A 20,698-nucleotide genomic window follows, 5' to 3' on the forward strand; every position below is an offset into this window, starting at 1 on the left:
GCTTTGGAGGCTGTCCTGGAACTAACTTGGTAGTCCAGGCTGGCCTCGAACTCACAGAGATCCGCCTGCCTCTGCCTCCCGAGTGCTGGGATTAAAGGCGTGCGCCACCAACGCCCGACAAGATTAATTTTATTTTATACATGCATTTTGGCTGCATGTATGTATGTGCACCACATGCTTGCTGGTGCCCAATGAGGTCAAAAGAGGGCATTGGTCCCCTGGAACTGGCATTATGAATAGCTGTGAGTCATCAGATCTCCTCTACAAGAACAAGCAAGTACAGCTGAGCCACCTCTCCAGCCCCTCTGCTTCCTGTGTTAGTACATACGGCCACTAGGTGGCAGACACTCCTAGCAAGTTTTACCATCAATTTCAACACAAATCAAGAAGGCGCAGGAAAAACTAATTTGAGTTTTGATATCATAAAATTCGAAGCATATCAGATCATCACCTTCTTGTCTCCTTCCTGTTCCCAAGGTAAGGGATGAAGTCATCAAAGTTCAATCAAGACAATCATGCATGACACATTTCCAGTATGAGACTTTTACTATGGCAACCAAAGGACTAAAAGCAGCTCCTTCACTAGCCTCTATTTTCTGTACACATGTGCCCCAGAAAGAAGGGAAGAAAACATGGGAAAGAACTTAGGTACCTCTGGTTCTTCTGGGCAAACACTTTTATAATCTAACCCCTATTTTTAAAGTAACTATAATAGATTTAATCATCAGAACTGAGCACACTTGTTTTACTTTTGCTGTCATTCCCACTTAACAGTTGCCATGCTCTGATGAGGTCTTTCCTTGTCCATAGTGTGGTCAAAGCTGAAGTTCAGCTATGACTTACACTCAGCAACCAAGGCAGAGCTGGTTACTAATTTGGTTTGAACTGTAAATCCTAGGCCAGCTTGGATCAAGTCCAGGAAAGGCAGCTCTCTGCAAGGTCCACCCAGCTTTGTGTGATAATAAAAAATGTCAATTTGTAGCCGGATGGTGGCAGCAGTGCAAGTCTTTTATCCCAGCACTCAGTGAGTTTGAGGCCAGCCTGGTCTACAGGGTAAATACCAGTACAGCCAGAGCTATGTAGAGCAATCTCAGAGGAGGAAGGAAAAAAATGATTGTCAACTTGTGTTTTTGCCCCTGTGGATTCTATCTTTGGAGCAAAAATGATTAATCAAGGAAATGTCTATGATTTCCAGCCTCCCTCCTTCCCCCCCCCACCCCCACAGGTGGGTGTAGTCCTGGCTGTCCTGGAACTCTTTGTGGTGATATTTTATTTATGATCCAACAGATAAAGCTTATCTAAAGATCAGAGTGCAAAGCTAGCCACACTAGTTAGTCTCGGGAGACAGAGGCAGACAGATCTCTATTAATTCAAGGCCACCCTGAGCTACACAAAATTGATCCAGTCTAAAAGAGAAACAGAGCTCATGCAAAGGTGATCTCAGCACTTGGGATGCCATGCCTTTAATCCCAGCACTAGAGGAATATAAGGTGGGAGGAGAGGGGAGCTCAGTGCAGTCTGGAGATGAAGTCTGAGGACAGGATCGCCCTTTCAGTCTGCGCATTGGTAGAGGTGAGAACTCTCTAGTGGCTGGCTGCTTTGTTTCTCTGATCTTCAGCTTTAACCCCAATATCTGTCTCTGGGTTTTTATTATTAATACTAATTAGAATTTGTGCTATATCTCTGTAGTCCAGGCTGGCCTTGAACTCAGAGATCCACCTGCCTCTGCCTCCGAAGTGCTGGGATTAAGGGTGTGCACCACCACTGCCCAGCTTTCTATGATTCTTTTTCAAAGATTTATTTTTAATTATTTGTCTCCATATGTCATATAAATGTGGATGCTCACAGAAGCCAGAAGAGGGCATCAGATCCTCTGGAGCTGGAGCTACAAGTAGTTGTTAGCCGCCTGATGTAGGTGTTATGAACCAAACTCCTATCCCCTGTAAAAGCAACAAATGTTCATAACTGCTGAGACTCTTTCCAACCCTCAAACTACTGTACACCATCCTACTTGAAACACCCTGTAACAAATGGGTTCTTTGCTTTAAAGAAACACACTACGTTGTGTGTATGGATGTGCATACATGCCTATATGGAGGCCTGAAGGTGATGTCAAGTGTCTTCCCTGATTGATCCCTTTATTATAGAGACAGAATCTTACTGAACCTGTAGCTCGTCGAGCCCAGCAAATCTAGCTGCCCCTGCTGCCTGCCCTAGGGTCCCATCCCTTGTCTCCTGAGTGCTGAGGGTACAAGAGACAATCAAACCTGTATGGCTTTAATGTGAGTTCTGGGAATCTGAACTTTGGTCCTCATGCTTATGTGCCAAGATCTATAACAGGAAGCACTGAGCCCCAAAATGACATAAAAGTTTATTTTAGCTAGGCAGTGGAGGTTTACACTTTTAATCCCAGCACTGGGGAGGCAGAGGCAGGTGGATCTCATGATTTCAAGGCCAGGCTGGTCTACAGAGGGAGTGCCAGGATTAGCTCCAAAGTTGCACAGAGAAACCCTGTCTCAAAAAAACAAAAAGAAAACAAACAAACAACACCACCCTTATTTCAGCTCTGTATTATTGCCAGTTAAAATGGAACAATGAAAACTGGGGATGGAGGAAGGCATGGGAAAAAAAGAAAGCCTCTGAAAAGATATTACCACATCTGGTATCAGAAATAACTAGTCAAAGCATGGCCAAACAAAACAAAACACCCAAAGACGGGAACTATACAGACAGCCCAACAGTAAACCCTTGCTGTTCTTGGAGAGGATCAGGGTCAGTTCCCAGCACCAACCCTGGGCAGCTCACAACTGCCTACAACTCCAGTTCCAGGAGGACCAATATTTTATTCTGTCATCAAAGGCACTTTCGTGCACATGTACATGCTCAAGCACTTATATACAGAAATAAACAAAAGCAGTTACACACGAAAACAAGGTATACTGATATGGCAGACACAGAGAAAAGGAGAGAAGAACTAAAGAAATAGAAACGAGGAAGCCCGTTATTCTACATAAATGCACAATGCCATTCTTACAGGAACCAGTCACCTTCTTCCACAGAGAAGCACATAGGAAACACTCCAGGCTCTGTGGAGCACATGTCACTCTGCAGTCTGTGCTTAAACAGAGACAGCAGCTACATCTATAACATACACCAAGGCTGCCTTTCAGTGAAACTTTTTAACCAAAACTAAGAAAACAGTTGCAGTTTTCCCAATTCCCAGTGTGGAGGTGGAACATAAAAATTCATCATTACTTTCTTGCATGTCAGAAGAGGACACCAGATTCATTACACATGGTTTATGTGCCTCAATGTGGTTGCTGGGAATTGAACTCAGGACCTCTGGAAAAACAGTCAGTGCTCTTAACCTCTGAGCCATCTCTCTGGCCCCTCATCATTACTTTCCTATATAAAAGTAATCATTACACCAGCCAAATCCCTGAACAGTAATATTTAAATTCAATTTAACAAGTATCATTTTATATTCTTTAATCAAACAAAAACTAAGTATATGAAAAGCAAAGCTATAGAATACTAAAAACATTCAAGCGTTTGCACATGAATTAAAAACATGGGTGACCTGTAATAAATAAATAAATAAATACATAAATAAATAAATGCTTTTTTTTTTTAAAGAATTAAAAACAAGCTGGAAGTAGTGATTTACCCATATCCCAGCAATTGGGAAGCTAAGGCAGAAGGACTACTGCAAATTCAATGCCAACCTGGACTATGTAGTAAGTTCCAGGCTGGCCTGGGTTAGAGTTAACAGCCTGTTTAAGAAGAAAAGGGAAGAGGGGAGGAGAAGGGTGAGAAGGGAAGTACAGGGAAGGGGAGGGAGGAAGAGAGGGGAGGAGACAGAAGGGACTCAAAAGTCATCTACCACAGGTTAGATAGCTCAGCAGATAAAGGCATTTGCCACCAAGTTTGATGATCTGAGTTTCAATTCTTGGAATCCAGAGTGGTAGGAGAGAACCAACTCCACAAGTTGTCCTCTGACCTACACACGCGGGCACGTGCACACACACACACACTGTGGTAATGCATGTACCGCCCCCCAACAAATGAATGAATGAATAAATGTGATGTGGGAAGTCCTGTGTATATGTCAATAAAGCGCTGTTGGGCCAATAGGGAACCAAAATAGGTGGGACAAGGAGTCCAGGAGAACTCTGGGAAAGAGAAACACAGAGAGTCAAGATGTAACGCCATGGGGTAGGAAGCCCGGAAACTTCTCCAGTAAGGGATATACTTAGATTAACAATTACGGGGTAATTACTTAAGTCAGAGCTAGCCAGTAAGAAACAAGCAAGGCCAACAGCTTCATAATTAATATAGCCTCCTGTGTGTTTATTTGGGACTGATGCGGCTCTAGAATCAGGCTGGCGGGAAGGCTTCTCTCAAGGAAAAGGTTTTCTTTTTACATAAATGATCTAGCTTCATAATAAAAAACAAACAGCAAAAATCCTATGAATACTATCATAGCTCATTAAAACAAAAACAAACCCTCCACTAAGAACTGCTGAGTATCTGTAAAAGGCTTGATAGAAACCACAGGCTTCTGTCGCATGTAGAGGTTGGTGTTAGCTGACCAAAAGGTGCTTGCCCTATGGCATTAGCTGCATCGTCCTCAATTTTCAGGAGAACACAGAAGACACAATCTTCAGCACTAGGAGCCTTGGGACAGGTCTCCCCACAGCTCACCCACCTCTTTATTCTGCTGCGTCTGCTGCCATCTCCAGCGCCTTTTCAATGCTTCCTTCTCCACGCCCTTCTCCATCAGTGCATACAGAGCTTTCCTCAGCACCAAGTCTCTATCATGGAAACCCCACATCCCTGTGGGGAGACAGCAAGGCAAAGCTTGATGGAGCTCCACTTACTAATCCAGCCTTTGTTTTGTGGTGACAGGGATCAAACCCAGGGCCTCAAAAAAGGCTGAGTGATATTTCCCAAACCCCTGAGAGGAAGCCCTCCTCAGCAAATCTAACAAACCAAACACAACAGCTAGTAAGACTTGTATAGCATCACACAGTCATCAGGGCCAGAGATCATGAAATGGCTAGAAAATGGGGACCCCTTCCAAAGCTAAGAACAAATAAACAGAGTTACGAGTAGGCTTAATAATTCACAGTGAATGTCACAAAGATCAACCAGAAGAATAATTAGGTATAATTTTCTATGTATATGTATATAGCCACACAAATTTTGCTTACTATGCTCATTACTCTTAGGGCTCAGTGATGCCTAAACTAACCCTGTGCTCTCCCATCTCTAAAGACAGCAAGCCAAGACAAGGTTCTCCCAGCTCCCTAAGCCTTGCTGTGGACCATCCCTTCACCTGTGATGAAGAGTGGTCAGATGAAGTACCACACGTGACACTCGACTCCATTGTTTTCTTTCTACGGGAAGAGAGGATTATTTAAGACTCACCAAGAGAGGCTGCATGCAGCAGGCAGTTCCCATCTCCAGTAGTTGCTAAAGGAAGCAGCCTCTGACAGGCGGAGTCCACACTGACCCACCAGTTCAAACGCCCTGCAGACATGACAGTGGGAGAAAGGAGAGACAGGGTTTTGCTACACACACCAGATTGACTTTGAACTCATGATCCTTCTGCCTCAGCCTCCCAAACCAGGTACTGCATGCTCTGTATTATTGTTGCTGTTACTTATTATTTTGAAACATGGTCTCATGGAGCTGAGACTGACCTTTGAACTCACTAAGTAGCTGAGGTGGCCTTGAACTCCTGATACATCTGCCTCTATGTCCTTGGTATTGAGACGAAAGGAATATAGCATTAAGCCCAATCTCTGGGACTCTTTACATCTTCTTTACTTACAATTGGAATCTGTCAAGCATGACTGGTTAATGAAGGGCAGTTTTGTCTCATGGGATCACTAGACAATGTATGAAGATATGTTTGTCACAATTGGTGGGGAGGTACATACTTCTGGCATCTGTACACAGAGACCAAAGAGAGCATTATCTTATATTCTAGGTTTAGAATATAAGATCTTCTTCTTCTTCTTTTTTTTTTTTTTGTTTGGTTTTTCGAGACAGGGTTTCTCTGTGTAGCTTTGGAGCCTGTCCTGGAACTAGCTCTGCAGACCAGACTGGCCTCGAACTCACAGAGATCCACCTGCCTCTGCCTCCTGAGTACTGGGATTAAAGGAGTGTGCCACCAACACCTGGCCAATATAAGATATTCTTCTATTTAGAATATAAGATAATGCTCAAGGCAACTTGTACAACAAAGTATTATCTGGCATCAAAAGTCAATAGTGCCCAGGCTGAAACTGTTAGCTACTTTGTTTGACTCTGAATCCTTCACTCTGGCAGGAAGACTGTTTACTACAATAGCAGCAAAACTCAGTTTAATTGAATCACCAACAAAAGAAAAACCATGCAAGGTATATGTCCTGTATCATTTACATATATGACAGCACTCAGCAAGTGTGTGGTGTGACTTTTTGTTATAAGCAAAAAGAAAAAGTACATAAAACACCCAAGTAAACTAGATAATTGCCAATCCATTATTTATAGAAGGAAACTATTTTACAAATGACACTTAAAATTTTCTCCAGCAATTAAAAAGTCTACAAAAGTTTAAAGGGAGCTTATAATGTCACTAGCCCAGATAACTTGCTAACTTCTAAAAAGAGTTACAGCTAATACAGATTGATACAAATGAAAAGGCTCCCTTTCTGTACCCCCACTTCCAACCTCCAATTTTCCTCCCATTAGAACTTAAAAAATGTATATTTATTTATGTTATGTGCATGAGTGTTTTATCTGCACGTATGTCCCATGTGAATGCCTGCTGCCCTCAGAGGGCAGAAGAGAGCACTGGATCTCCTGGAACTAGAGTTATGGACAGCTGTGAGCCGACAGGTGAGTACTGACAACAAACCTGTGTGCTCTGGAAGAACAAGTGCTCTTAATTGCTGAGCCATCTCTCTAGTCTCCCATAGCTTTTTTGAGACAGTGTCTCACGATGTAGCCATGGCTAGCCTAGAGCTTGCTGTGTAGACCAGGTAGACCAGACTGGCCTCAAACTCCTAAAAGATTAAATAACGGCATACACCACCAAGCCTGGGCTTCCAACCCGCACCACCTCCATGAGGATGCTTTAATACCTAAGTTTTTTTCAGTATTTCCAACTACCATACTGTTTTACATCAGCTCATTTTTTTAACTGCATTTACTTAGCGTGTGAGTATATAAGCAATGGCACACATGTGCCTGCCACAGCACCTATGTGGGGGCGAGAAGGACAACCTGTAGGAGTCAATTCTCTTCTTCCACAATGCGGGTCCTAAGGATCAAACTCATTCTAAGTCTTGGTGGCAGATGCCTTTATTCACTGAGCTATCTTGATGACCCAAGTTGCTTTTAATGCTAATTTAAGATGAACTCAATTGTAAAGGTAAATAAATCTAGACGTGACTTTCATGCATCAGCTACAGCCATCGTCCTCTGTGCTTGCAAAGGCGCTCCACAGCCAATTCTAACAGCCACATTGTCCATATATTGGCTTTTGGGTATCAGTTAGTAAACCCTTTACTTATGTATCTGGTTTCCCTTCTATTAAACAGGAACTTTCCAAAGTGTCTAATGTTTATTCCTGCTCCTCCCCTGACACCTGGCTAATGTTTATTCTTTATCTCAGCACAAGTATCTGACTGACCCCCGTCTTTGACAGCAATCAGATCAAATACTTAAAGAAGAGGCTACTGATAAAAGCTGGACCCCTATGTGGTCGCAGGCAAAGACTAGAGGGGATAGGACTGAAGAGAAAACATCCACTGACCTGCCTGTTCCAAGGCGACCAGCATGGACTGCTCAATGAGGTCCCTCTCTATGAAGCTTCGGAAATCTTCTTTGTACACAGTTAGATCTGGAAGCTGGAAGGCACAGATGGGCATTTCCAGGGGGTGCTCACTGCTCCCCCCACCCCCACCATTGGAGGAGACATGGGACCGGGCCAGGGAAACAATGCTGGAGCTGGCGTGGGAGATGCCCCTAGACAGGCGTTTTTCTGCAATGAGAAATGGAGTCACCTTAGAATATGTGCAACCTACTCTGAGAACTCTCCACAGACGAAGGTGGTTACCACTGGACAGTTTCCGGCCAAGGAAAAACTACTTAACCAGATACTTCTGAACTTCAGAAGTTTTTCTTAGCCAAATGCAAATGGGGAAATATTTAAAATGGCATCTTTGTAGACACAGTAGTACTAAAAAAGTACTTTCTTTCTAACTTTGTCTGGGGTTTCCCTGACTTCCCTTTCTCTATGACATTATCTTTGACTACCATTTTTCAACATGAGAACGAGCCATTCAGTTAGCAACTGGGTCATTTGTTTAGTGGAAAGAAGAACAAGTAAGAGAAATGGGCTTTAATTAAGCTGGATTTAGCTAAATAATCATTCCAGTAATCCTTAGGGTCTGAGAGAGTGTAGAAAGGATCTCCATTATAGAAACGAAAATGACATGCTGGGCATTGGTGGCGCACGCCTCTAATCCCAGCACTTAGACAAGAGGCATGTGGATCTCGGTGAGTTCAAGGCCAGCCTGGTTTACAGAGAGAGTTCCAGGATAGACTCCAATACAGTACAGAGAAACCCTGTCTCAAAAAACAAACAAACAAACAAAAAAAGACAGTGTCATCAACAACATCTATATCATTTACTATAATGTTTCTTAGTATTCATATTTATCAGAAATGTACAGAGACAGTCAAATTTTAATATGCCAGAGAACAAAACACTAATGAAAACTGTATCCCCAAATCATTTCATTTGTTTTAAGTACATGGCACCTGCAATGCCCCAGCCATACAACATTATGAGCAAAATTTGTCAGTGTAATATTATGTGTTTGCACAGCTTAAAGTACATGTGTGACTATCACAAGGGGATAGGAGCTCTAATGATAGGCAGCTGTCCTTTTCAGGCACTGGCCAGACATTATATAAAGCAAGAACTGTTAGTTTGGCTAGAAGAGAGTAAGGAATGAAAACATCCCTAAAGGAGCACACAGACTCTTCCCAATCATATAAAAGCTTAGTCCTCAGTTCAAGCAATACCTTGAATGATGTCATCCTGTCTCTGTAGGATTGGTCGAGAAGGGCGAGTGGGCTCTCTCTCAGCACACCCTTTTTCAGGGGTCTTAGAGCAACTACTCTCTCCACTAAAGGGTGCGGACAGGTTCCCAGCATGGACTTGACGTAGCTGTTCAAAATCACTGAGGGCAGCACTCACATCCCAGTTTTTTCCTAACAGGAAAAACAAAAAACAAAAGAATATTATATACCCAGGGTGTAATGAAACAGCAGAAAAACATAGGAAGACCATCCTAGCCATCCTAGCACAACTAAGCAAGCTAGGTATGGCAGTACAAGCTAGAACTCAGGAGGTTGAGGCAGGAGGATCAATCAGTCTGAAGCCAGTCTGGGTTTCATCAGACTCAATTTCAAACACCTCGTATCAAAAGCAAACCTAGTAATGCTGGGCACTGGTGGCGTATGCCTTTAAACTCAGCACTCAGGAGGCAGAAGCAGGTGGATCTCTGAGTTCAAGACCAGCCTTGGTCTAGACATGACAGCCAGAGCTACACAGAGAAAACCTGCCTCCATAAATAAACAAACAAACAAACAAATTAAAATAGATAGATAAACCTAGTAAGAACATACTAATGCACACTACGATTCTATTTTAACTTTCTTATCCTACTAATTTTCATCAATCTAAACACCAATTTTCTTATTATCTACTTCCTACGTAAGCTACATAATGGTAGAAACTTTGTCTCTAAACTCAAAGGGCCCTTCAGAGATTTAGTCACCTAAAATGAAACTCCTTTTACAGATAAAGGAGACAGCTTTACAGAAGTACCACAACTTGTTCAAAGTCAATGTTCATTTGTACCAGGACTCAGCAGCTGAGGTAGACTCTAGGATGTCATAAGCCACCTAAAGGTATATACAAAGTGCATGTCTCCAGTGAAGAGTTTCTCGATAACACAGCAACAAAAGGTGCTATACTCCTCCCACTTTAAAAACAGCTCTCTATTTGAAAGACTCCATGGTGGTTTTCTCTAGTTAAATTGCTTAATACATGTAGACTAACTGCACCTGTATTACTGTAGCTGTTACGGCTTTGGTTTAACTAATCGTCCAATATCCTACACCTCCATCTACTCAAGGAATCCCATGAGATTCATTTTTCTAAAGCACAGTTCTAATCATTTTACTTCTATGTTCAAAATCTTAATGTAATGCCTCATCACTACTACAGAAGGTTCCTTTGCCCATTATTAAAGGCTTTCTATGGTCTCTCCTATTTTCTAGCTTTTTCTCTGTGCTGTAATTTACTTATTTATAAAAATGTAGATAATAGCACTAGTATGCTATGTGGCTGTTTCTTCCAGGTTGGGTGTGATCATCGACATCTGACACCCTCTTCTGGCCTTTCTGGATACTAGGCATGCACACAGTATACACACATACATGTCAGACACTCACATATGCACATAAAATAAGACCAACCTTCTTTTAAACCCCCTCTTGGTAGGGAAGCAGTAATGAGGTAATGAAGTTCATAAGGTCCCTCCTCTACCCAAGGGTATATATATAAGCTCTAACAACTGCTGAGAAGACAGACTTTTTGGTGGTAGAGCTGTCCAGTTACCCATGTACTTGGCATGCTACCCAAGCTCCTAAAGTAACCTCAGTAAGCTCTGGTTCAGCAGGCTAGATTCGGGTGAGGTGGCCTCTATGATCTGCTCCCTCTATCAGGAATGGATAGAAATAGATTTCCCCAGGAAAAGTTTTGCAATGCTATGCCTGATGTACGGTGCTGTTCTGAAGGTTAAATGAGTCGAAAGCACAATGCTTTGTATGCAGAGTCCTACATGCATCTACTACTGCTGTTGTAGTCTTTGTTTTAACCCTCCAGTTAAGCTATGCCAACTACTCATGCTTGCTGATTTAATTCTAACACTGTTTTTAGTCTCCTTGCTATTCCTAGACCACACCAAGACTGTTCCCCACAAGGGCCTCTCCACTGCCTATTCTTATTGCATAAGAATACTCTTTCTCCAGTATATTTCCATAGATGAATCTTTGTAAACTTCAGGTATCTGCTCAAATATCACAGTCTTTGTAAGTCCTACCCTGACTGCCCAGTTTAAAATCACATGTACTTCATCACTCTGCTCATCATTTTCCAAAACAGTTGTGAGCCACCATGTGAGTACTAGGAATTGAACTCAGGTTCTCTGTAAGAACAGCAAACGCTCTTAACTACTAAGCTATCTCTCCAGCTACCGATTAATATCTAAATCCATCAACTTCTCTTCCTCTCACCCACACTGTGGTCTAAGTCACTATTATCTCTCACAGGAACTATGGCTTCTCATCTATTTTTACCACCGCCACCTTCCAATATAATCCTATTGGAATATATTAAACACTGAAACTCTTAAAAACTATTCTTATTCAGCTAAACATTTCCAGTGAACCTGGGGTGTAAATCCCTTATTATTGCCAACAAAGGCCCCATACTCTGCTTCTTGTCCACCTAACCAGCTCCCCATCTCTCTTCCTGTCTCACTATTGGTTTCTACATCCCATCAATCCCTCTCCTCTCAAGAGTCATCTTGTAAGCTATCTCTCCTAGATATGCCTTCCTGAAAAAGGCTTCCTGCACTCTAGAGCTAAATCAGATTTCCATCTGCACTCTCATAGGGCTCTCAGCTTTTTTTTTAATACCATGAGTGTCTATAACATGCAAGAAGTAATTTGTAACATAATCATTAAGAGTCACAGTTTTAAAAGCTGCCAAGGTTCAAATCCTATGTAACTTCACTGAGTCTCAGCTTTCAAACATGGCAGTTGAGAGAATACATCTCATGAATGGCGCATGTACTGGGTACACTGCACAGATACTGACACATGTTTTAAGAGGATGATTTCATTTTATTTTTTCTTAATTTTGAGTATGTTTTGGGGCACCTGTGTGGTATACATGTGTGGTGTGTGCATACAAGTGCTTATAGAGGCTAAAGCATGTATGCAGTATATAAATGTAGTGTATATATACAAGTGTGTAAAGGCTAGAGGTCAAGATCAAGTGTTTTTCGTTATGATTATTTTAGTGAGCTGGTATAACTTTCTCCTTGGATTATCTGAACATAAACTCATGGTGAAGAAAGCTCTCCAATACATACAAGGTGAAGGGGAATTTTGGATTTTAAAACTATAGTGGGTCATACAAAGCAGATAATTAGAAGCAACTTAAATGGAGGGCCTATTGTACACAAAATATTTTTCTGCTCACCTTACTCTAAATCACCCTAATAGTATATATGACATTTTTCTTTCTCTTTCACATTCTCTCCTTACCTTCCAGAAGATCTCGGGCCAGCCCTGGCTCTGCACCTGTGGAACGGACAAAATCCGACAGGACAGCATCCATGTCCAGGGTCATGGGATCATCAAGTACTCTCAGGCAGCAGGATGTGAGCAGAACATAGATCAAAATCCAGATTTTGCCCTGAAAAGAAGATAAGTGCCCGAGGCTCAAGTAACTAGAAGAGCATCCTCAGAGCCCAGTTTCAACAGTTTCTTAACCAAATGGTAAACTAGTCTGGTGCCTTCATTCCAGCTGAATGTTGAAGCAAAGAAGTTCAAAAAATTTCATGAAGAATCACATTTAATATCCTCATTAACAATAATGTCTTAATGCCTACAATAATCACAAACCACTCTGAACAAAGCTTTCCCTGCTATTGTTTACTTGCGTAAGGAGGGGGCACTAGGGTTAAATCCGGGGCTTGTATATACTAGGCAGTGTGCTCTACATCCACCCCGCTGCCAAGTTAGCTTCTCTAGTCTAAAGAAAGGAGGCAGCAGATCGAGGTCCTATAAAGCTTCCCAACCCGCAATGCTCGCTAACACGGTGCCGTGTTCATTTCCTTCCTGAACGTACTTATTATTAAGGGTTTTTAGCTGGGGTTTTTGTTTTTGTTTTTGTTTTTTGAAACAGCGCCTCATCATGTAGCTCAGGCAAACCTCAAACTTGTATCAATGCTCCTGCTCAGTCTCTTGAATGCTGATATTACAGCATATGCCATCATGCCCTGGCTTTCCTCTGAAGTTATTTTAATCATTCTCTGTCTAATCTTTGATTTTCACAAGTCAAGTTTTCGGGAGTAGGAAGCTGTGTGTCTTCTTTACTGATTATCATTGGAATGAATCACCTGACACAATATATGGCACATTGGCCCTTAGTAGATACTTATTAAACAAATGAGTACTACACAGCAGACTATTTCAGGGTTGACCAATGTCCGCATGCTAGTTGAGAAAACAGGAAGAGAAAAGTGAATGCTGAAACCACTCACAATAAAATAATAGGCTGCTCTGTACACCTGGGTAGAGAGCCCAAAGGCTCATAACAAAACTACCTTCTGGGACTCAGGAACAGGCAGAATCAGAAGTGTGTTTTTCCTCCCAGGATAAATGAGTGCTGGGTAAGTTTGCCTGGGAAAAACTGCTTCTTTCAGACTTTAGCAGAAACTATGTCCCTGACCTGACGGCCTGACACCAAGCCAACATTCCTCTGTGGTTAACAGTCCCAGTAGAGAAAGCACAAGTAGGGGGACAACGACCTTTGACAAATCCACAGGGTCTGCAGAAGGGGGTCATTCATAAAGTGCCCCACTGTACCCACTGATGCCATCTTCTGGAAAAGCCAAAGCCAGAATTCTTGAAAACAACGGGTGATTCAAACAAAACTTTCCTCCTAAAACCTAAAGCCTAAGAATGATTCCTGGGCATTCTTTCTTCACTCCTCTCCTCCCCAGGTTTAGAGGTATGATCTGATCCCAATTTTCTTCATTTCTTGGATATAGTAAGGCAAAAAGAGGAAATATTTGTGGGTTATAAAAATTCTAAGTCTCTAACCTGATAATTGCATTGCTTGGTTGTTGGTAGTTCTTTTGATTCTTGTTTTTTGTTTTGTTTTGTGAAAGAGAAACCATTGTTTCTAACAGTGCTCTAACAATACAAGAAATCAGTGGGTACCAGATATGATTTATTCTATCCCAGCCCAATATTTATCAAGGTATCCGCAATACGGTAGGCAGCAATAAATACCTGCTGAATAAATTCATTATAAACAAATGTCTAATTTTCATCTGTTTCAGTATCCTAAGCACCAAGCCAGCATTCCTCTGAGGTTGTTAACCTTATGCTACCCCAGAACTACATGAAGAACTTTTGACCAAGCTTTCTGAAAAGTGATTCAGTCCCCTTGTGGTTTGTGGTTTGAATTTAACGTCAAGGTAGGCAAGTGGTACATGTCTGTAATATCAGCACCCAGGAGGCAGAGACAAGAAGATCGAGAATTCAAGGCTACAATGAAAGACCCTGTCTCAAAAATATAAAAAAATGAAAATTGAATGCATTCAGAAATCATGGTGAATGAAAGGTTTCTCACTTCCTAATGAAAGTGAGAATTCTCTCCAAAACCCACTGTGCTCACCACTTTAGTCACAGGACATGGGAACTTCCTAAGTAACAACACATAAATAATCCAAAGTTAAGAACCTAGCTCCAAAAGGAACTTCAATCTTCCCTCTTAAGAAATAAAATAAGACTACTGAGTGTGGTGGCTCAGGTCTTTAATCCCAGCACTCAGGAAGCAGAAGAAGACAGATCTCTGTGAGTTTGAGGCCAACTTGTTCTACATAGTGAGTAACAGGACAGCCAGAGCTATGAGACCCTGTCTCAATAGATAGATAGATAGATAGATAGATAGATAGATAGATAGATAGATAGAGACCCTGTCTCAATAGATAAATAGACAGACAGACAGACAGACAGACAGACAGACAACTTTAACAACCTTCTGAGAGGATGTAGGAAAGACACACACAGCGCTTAGCAAAAAAGAAGATCTGACAAGCCCCAGGCACACAGACAATTCCAGCCAGACTTAGGCTCCTGAGAGAGAAGCAAACGAAAACCATGGGTGCTGTGGCATCTTACAGGGTAACGGAAGGTAGGTCATTCATCTCAAAACATCTAAAATAAACAAATAACTCATATCTGGAAAGACTGGCTCTTCAGCAAAAATGTGAAGCACTAAAGGAAACTGCTTGGCAGCAGTCTTGTATTTATTCTCCAGGTGCATGGCATGGACTGTGCCCTTTGTCCAACAGGTAAGGACAGCAGCTCTTATTACATCACCACAACACCTGGCTAAAGCATCTCGAATTCCTAATGGGATATGGAGCCAATGACAAAGACTCAGTCTATCTCTGTCTCAGTACACAGAAACAAGAAAACGAAACACTAACCTTCAACTTTTCAAACAAAGGGAGGGACACAATCTTTGTTGATTGTGTGTATAGACAGATTCAGCCATCAAAATCATCCAGCTTCCTAGAAAAGGGGTTATCACCAATTATTCAGTCCAGTTCAAGGACTCGTCTATTACACCTCTAGCAGCTCATCCAGTTTCCAAGTGAATACAAGTTTTGACAGGGAACGCATTACTTTCAGTTCCAACTGTTACAAACTATTTTCTTCTAAACAAAAGCCATCACCAGACTCCTCCCCTAAAACTGTTTACATAATGATTCTTACTCTGTTCTATAGAACAGCAAAATTGAGAATGATGGACTTTTCAATGCAAAAACATTAAACCAACTGAACATTGGGTACTGTGCTCAATAATAAATATCAACAGTGAACTGGACACAATTCCCATGTTTATAAAACGTCTACACTGAAAATGACGCAGTTGTAAAATCATACAGCAATAAATGCTGGAGATGGGAATGTTGTCTCCTGTAAGGAGTGAGGAAAAGCCCCTATGGAATTGCTATTTAATAAGAACAGTGAACAACTGGAGAGACAGACTGGGACAGAAGAATGCTCCAAGGCAATGAAGCATTGTATATCACGGTACTGACCGAAGTGAGAGCAGCAGAAAATACAGAGAGGAGCTAGTAGACCCTAATGAAGTTTCCGATTTTATTCTAAAAGTAATGATAAGCACTGATGGGTCATGAGCACAGGTGGAAAATGATCAGAAATTAATTATTAAAATAGCAGACTGAAAATTTTTGTTTTGTTTTGTTTTGTTTTTCAAGACAGGGTTTTTCTGTATTGTTTTGGAGGCTGTCCTGGAACTCGCTCTGTAGACTAAGCTGACCTCGAACTCACACTGCCTCTGCCTCCCGAGTGCTGGGATTAAAGGCGCGCGCCACCAATGCCGACTGAAAGGTTTTAAAGACTTTTTTTGTTGTAAGGTGGGAAGAACTGAAGCAGCACAGTGGACTTAGGAAATTATTGCTAAGGAAATATGATGAACTAGAGTAGGATGACAGCAGAGAATAGGAAAACTGAATGCATGGCCGGGCGTTGGTGGCGCACGCCTTTAATCCCAGCACTCGGGAGGCAGAGGCAGGCAGGTCTCTGTGAGTTCGAGACCACCAGGGTCTACAGAGTGAGTTCCAGGACAGCTTCCAAATCAATACAGAGAAACCCTGTCTCGAAAAAAACCAAAAAAAAGGAAAACTGAATACATTCCATCTGTCCCTTCTTGGACAACTGACAGCTAAATCAATAACTTATCATTTACATAATTTAACTTGATGAAAAAACCTATTTATTTTTTGAAGATTTATTTATAGTCTACATGTATGTATATGTAGTACTACATGCATGTCTGGTGCTCAAAGAGGCCAAAAAAAAGGATACTGGATCCCTGGAAAATAGAATTATAGATGGTTGTGAGCCACCATGTGTGGATGCTGGGAACAAACTCAGGTCTTTTGTGAGAGTAGCACATGCTCTTAGCCACTAAGCCATCTCTCCTCCTCAAAATCAAATTTCTTTATCCTTCTGTTGTATCTGCCCAGTTTGAATGGCTGGCCACTCAATTTCTCTACCACTAGATGGAGTGACTGAACAAAGTAAGATCAAATAATTCTGTAGATCAATATGACAAATTATATTTAGTTTCCTCTTTTTGTTGTAATTGTTTTGTTTTTCAAGACAGGGTTTCTCTATGAATCAGCCCTGGCTGCCCTGGAACTCGCTCTGTAGACCAGGCTGGCCTCGAACTCTGCCTACCTCTCCCTCCCTCTGTCTTCCAAGTGCTGGTATTACAGGTGTGTACCACCACTGCCTGGCTAGTCTCCTTTCTCAACAAAACACTGTTGTCTTTTACTTGACTTTGTCACAGCAAGCAATTGTCTCAGGATCATTCCACACCTTCACCATTAGCTCCTAGCTTCCTAGCTAAGAAGTTATCTCACCTATTCTTAGCAAACCATCTTGCTCCCACTGCACAGAAAGAACAAAACAAAACAAAACATTACCAAGCAAGGCAAAAGGACCTCTTTAGATTTTCTCCCTTGCCCTTCTTATCCATTTGTGGTGGTTTAAATAAGAATGACACCCCTCTCCCCCAAAGGCTCACTTATCTGAGTGCTTGGTCAACAGGGAGTGGTGCTACTGAAAGGGATAGGAGGTGTGGCCTTGTTGAAACTGAGCAGTGTGCAGCTCTTCAGCTGCTGCTCTAGCACCCACCTGCATGGCACCATGCTCCCACCATGATAATGGATTAACCCTCTGAAACTGTAAGCAAGCCTCCAATGAAATGCTTTCTTTCATAAGAGTCGGTTTGGTCGTGGTGTCTTTTTATAAGACAACATTGTTATCTTCTTCTTGAACAGCTTCTTAAATACACTAATTCCCTGGTGCTTTCTTTTTTCTTTTTCTTCTTAAAATTTTATTTATTTATTTATTATGTATATGCAGTGTTCTGTCTGCATGTGTGTCTGAACACCAGAAGAGGGCACCAAATCTCATTATAGATGGTTATGAGCCACCATGTGGTTGTTGGGAATTGAACTCAGGACCTCTGGAAGTACAGCCTGTGCTCTTAACCTGAGCCATCTCTCCAATCCTCCGATGCTACTTTCTTAACATAGGCTTAGTAATCATTCTACTCAAATACACTCCTACAAGAGGACACTGGCACTATCACAGGTACCACTCACAGGTAGCATGACAATCCTCCTTATGCTCCCCGTGTAGCCTCCTAGGGCACCTTGTGGACTCTGACTGTTCCTGCACTAAGGTTCAGCCCACAGTTCTGACCATAAGCCCTCTGTTTCTTGCTCTGTAGTGCCTCCTTGAGAAATTTCATTCATGTGCCTGCCCCCCAAATGCCAGTGCCTTCAAAGGTATACAAAGTCTCAAATTCTTTTTGCTTCACCTTAGAAGTCCCCAACACCTCAGCCTAGACACATAAAAACATTTTTTCTCTCATCTCTGCCTCCACTCTCTCCAAACATCACAGTATTTTCTAATGTAGCAAACGGAGCATCACTCTAAGCACTAGAGCCACAAGGCAGGAAGGCACACTGTACTTTCCTCTCTTGCCTAATACTCACGGATAACCTTTCAGACAGCTTCCTTTTTTTCTTCTTTTCTTTGTTTGGTTTTGAGACAGGGTTTCCCTGTGTAACAGCTCTGGCTGTCCTGGAACTGGCTTTACGTGGGCCACCACAGCCCAGTTAGTTTTCTAATCCAATGACTGTAACGAGCTTTTACTCTATCTCAAGTTTTGATAACCAGGACCCAGAAAAGAACTTCCTCTTTCTTTCCACAATATTGATCAACCTCTATAAGCACCTACAGTAAAGAATTTTTAATATAAATGATGATATATGCCAGTGCTCAAAATTCCTCAACAGCTCTCCAATAAGCATTAACCTCTAATTCTTTGTATTATTAAAAAAAGGCCTTCATGGCCTGGCTTTATCTCCCATTAGTCCCATCAAGTGTGAGGTCTGTTTCTCATCTCCATCATTTTGCAGACTGTTCCCCTGCCTGAGAGGACTGCTAGCCCAGCAGGCGAGCTCTTTCCTCATTTGCAAAGCGTTCTCTGGAGTCCACCTTCTCCTTGGCATCCCAACAGAACTCTACCCTACACATCCATCACCATTTGGTCTGTCTTAGTTGGGGTTTTTATTGCTGTAAAGAGACACCATGACCACAGCAACAATTATAAAGAAACATTTAATTGAGGGTGACTCGCTTAGTTTCAGAGGTTCAGTCCAGTACTGTCATGAAGGCAAGCACGGCAGTGTGTGGGCAGATGTGGTGCTGAGCTCAGAGTGTGCAGGCAGATGTGGTGCTGGAGCTCAGAGTGCTACATTTTGCATGCAACAGGAAGTCAACTGACTGTCACACTGAGGGAAGCTTCAGACCTCTAAGTCCACTCCCTCAGTGACACACTTCCTCTAACGAGACCACACCTACTCCAACAAGACCACGCCTCCTAATAGTGCCATTCCTTTTGGGTCCATTTTCTTTCAAACCACCACGTGATCATACAGCACAGATTTTCTTTTATTTACATGTTTATATCTCCACCAAACAGGAACAATTCGAGGACAAATACCTGCCTTATTCCTCCTGTGTCCCACTCACTACCAGGTACTCAATTTTCATTCTAATACCTGAAAATTATTTGTATAATACCCAACTACAGACCTACAGACAGACACACACACACACAAACACACACACACCAGTATTGCCCACAGGCAAATTTACAGTGGCTTACCTCAAAGACATTTGCTGAAGACTGTTAAATGATTTTATCTGGAATAGCTTCTCTTCCCTAAAGGTGGCTTAACTCAGACTAATACTGTATTAAAGCCCATCTGTATGTACTGAGTCCCCAAAGCTAAAATTAAATACTGGTAATACTGGTGGAAGACAACAGACTTCTGTTAAAGGCTTAAGAAACTACTGACCCTACATTCTCCTTTGACACCACCCTCCAAGGCTTCCACATTCCCACTGTACACCCGCTCTCCGGGCTCCACCAGGATATTGGAGCTGCCTCTGTGTCCTCTCCAACACCTCTCAAAACTCACTGAAAAACCACAACACTGAAGAATTTTCAAAGGTCAGAAACTCCTCTATGCGTATGATGTCAATTCCAAGGAATCCAGACAGGGAGAGAGGAGGGCAGGGGAACACAATTCTTGGTAAGGTGGGAGGGGAAGATGAATGACTGTTTTGGCAGGCTGGTCCTTTTTTTTTTTTTTTTTTTTTTGGTTAATCTATGTCCTTCCAACATACAAAAATATAACCTTAGAAAGAAAGAGGATATGGCCACCATCCATTTTCAAGGGACCTATGTAACATTAAATGGAAACAAAGTGAAAGAAAATCATGTGCCAAAGCTTTAGACATTATCTTACTTAAATTTCCAAACAACTCTAAGAGATGAGATTTGTATCACCAACCTCATGTTGCACATGAAAATGACAAATAAGCTCAAGGAGGTTAGGTGATCCCTCAACATTAGTCAAGAACTAAGTAGCAGAGTCAAATGTTTACAAGTCACTCACACTACTCCAGAGACCTGGTGTTTCCTCAGTACCACACTTTGTCTGAGAGGAAGGAAGAACAAAGGTAATCAATCCATCCATACAAAATTCCACCCTCACCACTTAACCCTCTCAACTCCACACTCAAAGAACTGGCTCTGGGTTCAGACACATCCATTACAGATCCCCAACTTAACCCTTTAGGACTGTGTAATCACGGGAATACAACTATTTTGTGCCTAACATATAAAATGGAAAAATACATAGTTCAG

General features: G+C 42.0%; 1 protein-coding gene across 3 annotated transcripts in view; it reads right to left on the reverse strand.

The window, feature by feature from the left end:
* Positions 1–20,698, reverse strand: part of Otud7b (OTU deubiquitinase 7B) — a 59,105-nt gene that overhangs the window by 14,145 nt on the left and 24,262 nt on the right. For 2 of the 3 annotated variants that reach the window (XM_040752208.1, XM_040752207.1), the window contains 5 exons: positions 12,403–12,553; positions 9,085–9,273; positions 7,808–8,035; positions 5,431–5,532; positions 4,709–4,836 (listed from right to left, as the gene is read on the reverse strand). In XM_040752208.1, the coding sequence (XP_040608142.1) occupies positions 4,709–4,836; positions 5,431–5,532; positions 7,808–8,035; positions 9,085–9,273; positions 12,403–12,487 (732 nt within the window). In that variant the 5' untranslated portion in view covers positions 12,488–12,553. Of the gene's footprint in view, positions 1–4,708; positions 4,837–5,430; positions 5,533–7,807; positions 8,036–9,084; positions 9,274–12,402; positions 12,554–20,698 lie in introns of those variants that run through there. The other variant, XM_040752209.1, reaches the window with a different exon arrangement.

The sequence above is a fragment of the Mesocricetus auratus genome, unplaced genomic scaffold, assembly GCF_017639785.1.
Source record: "Mesocricetus auratus isolate SY011 unplaced genomic scaffold, BCM_Maur_2.0 Super-Scaffold_100009, whole genome shotgun sequence".
NCBI lineage: Eukaryota > Metazoa > Chordata > Mammalia > Rodentia > Cricetidae > Mesocricetus > Mesocricetus auratus.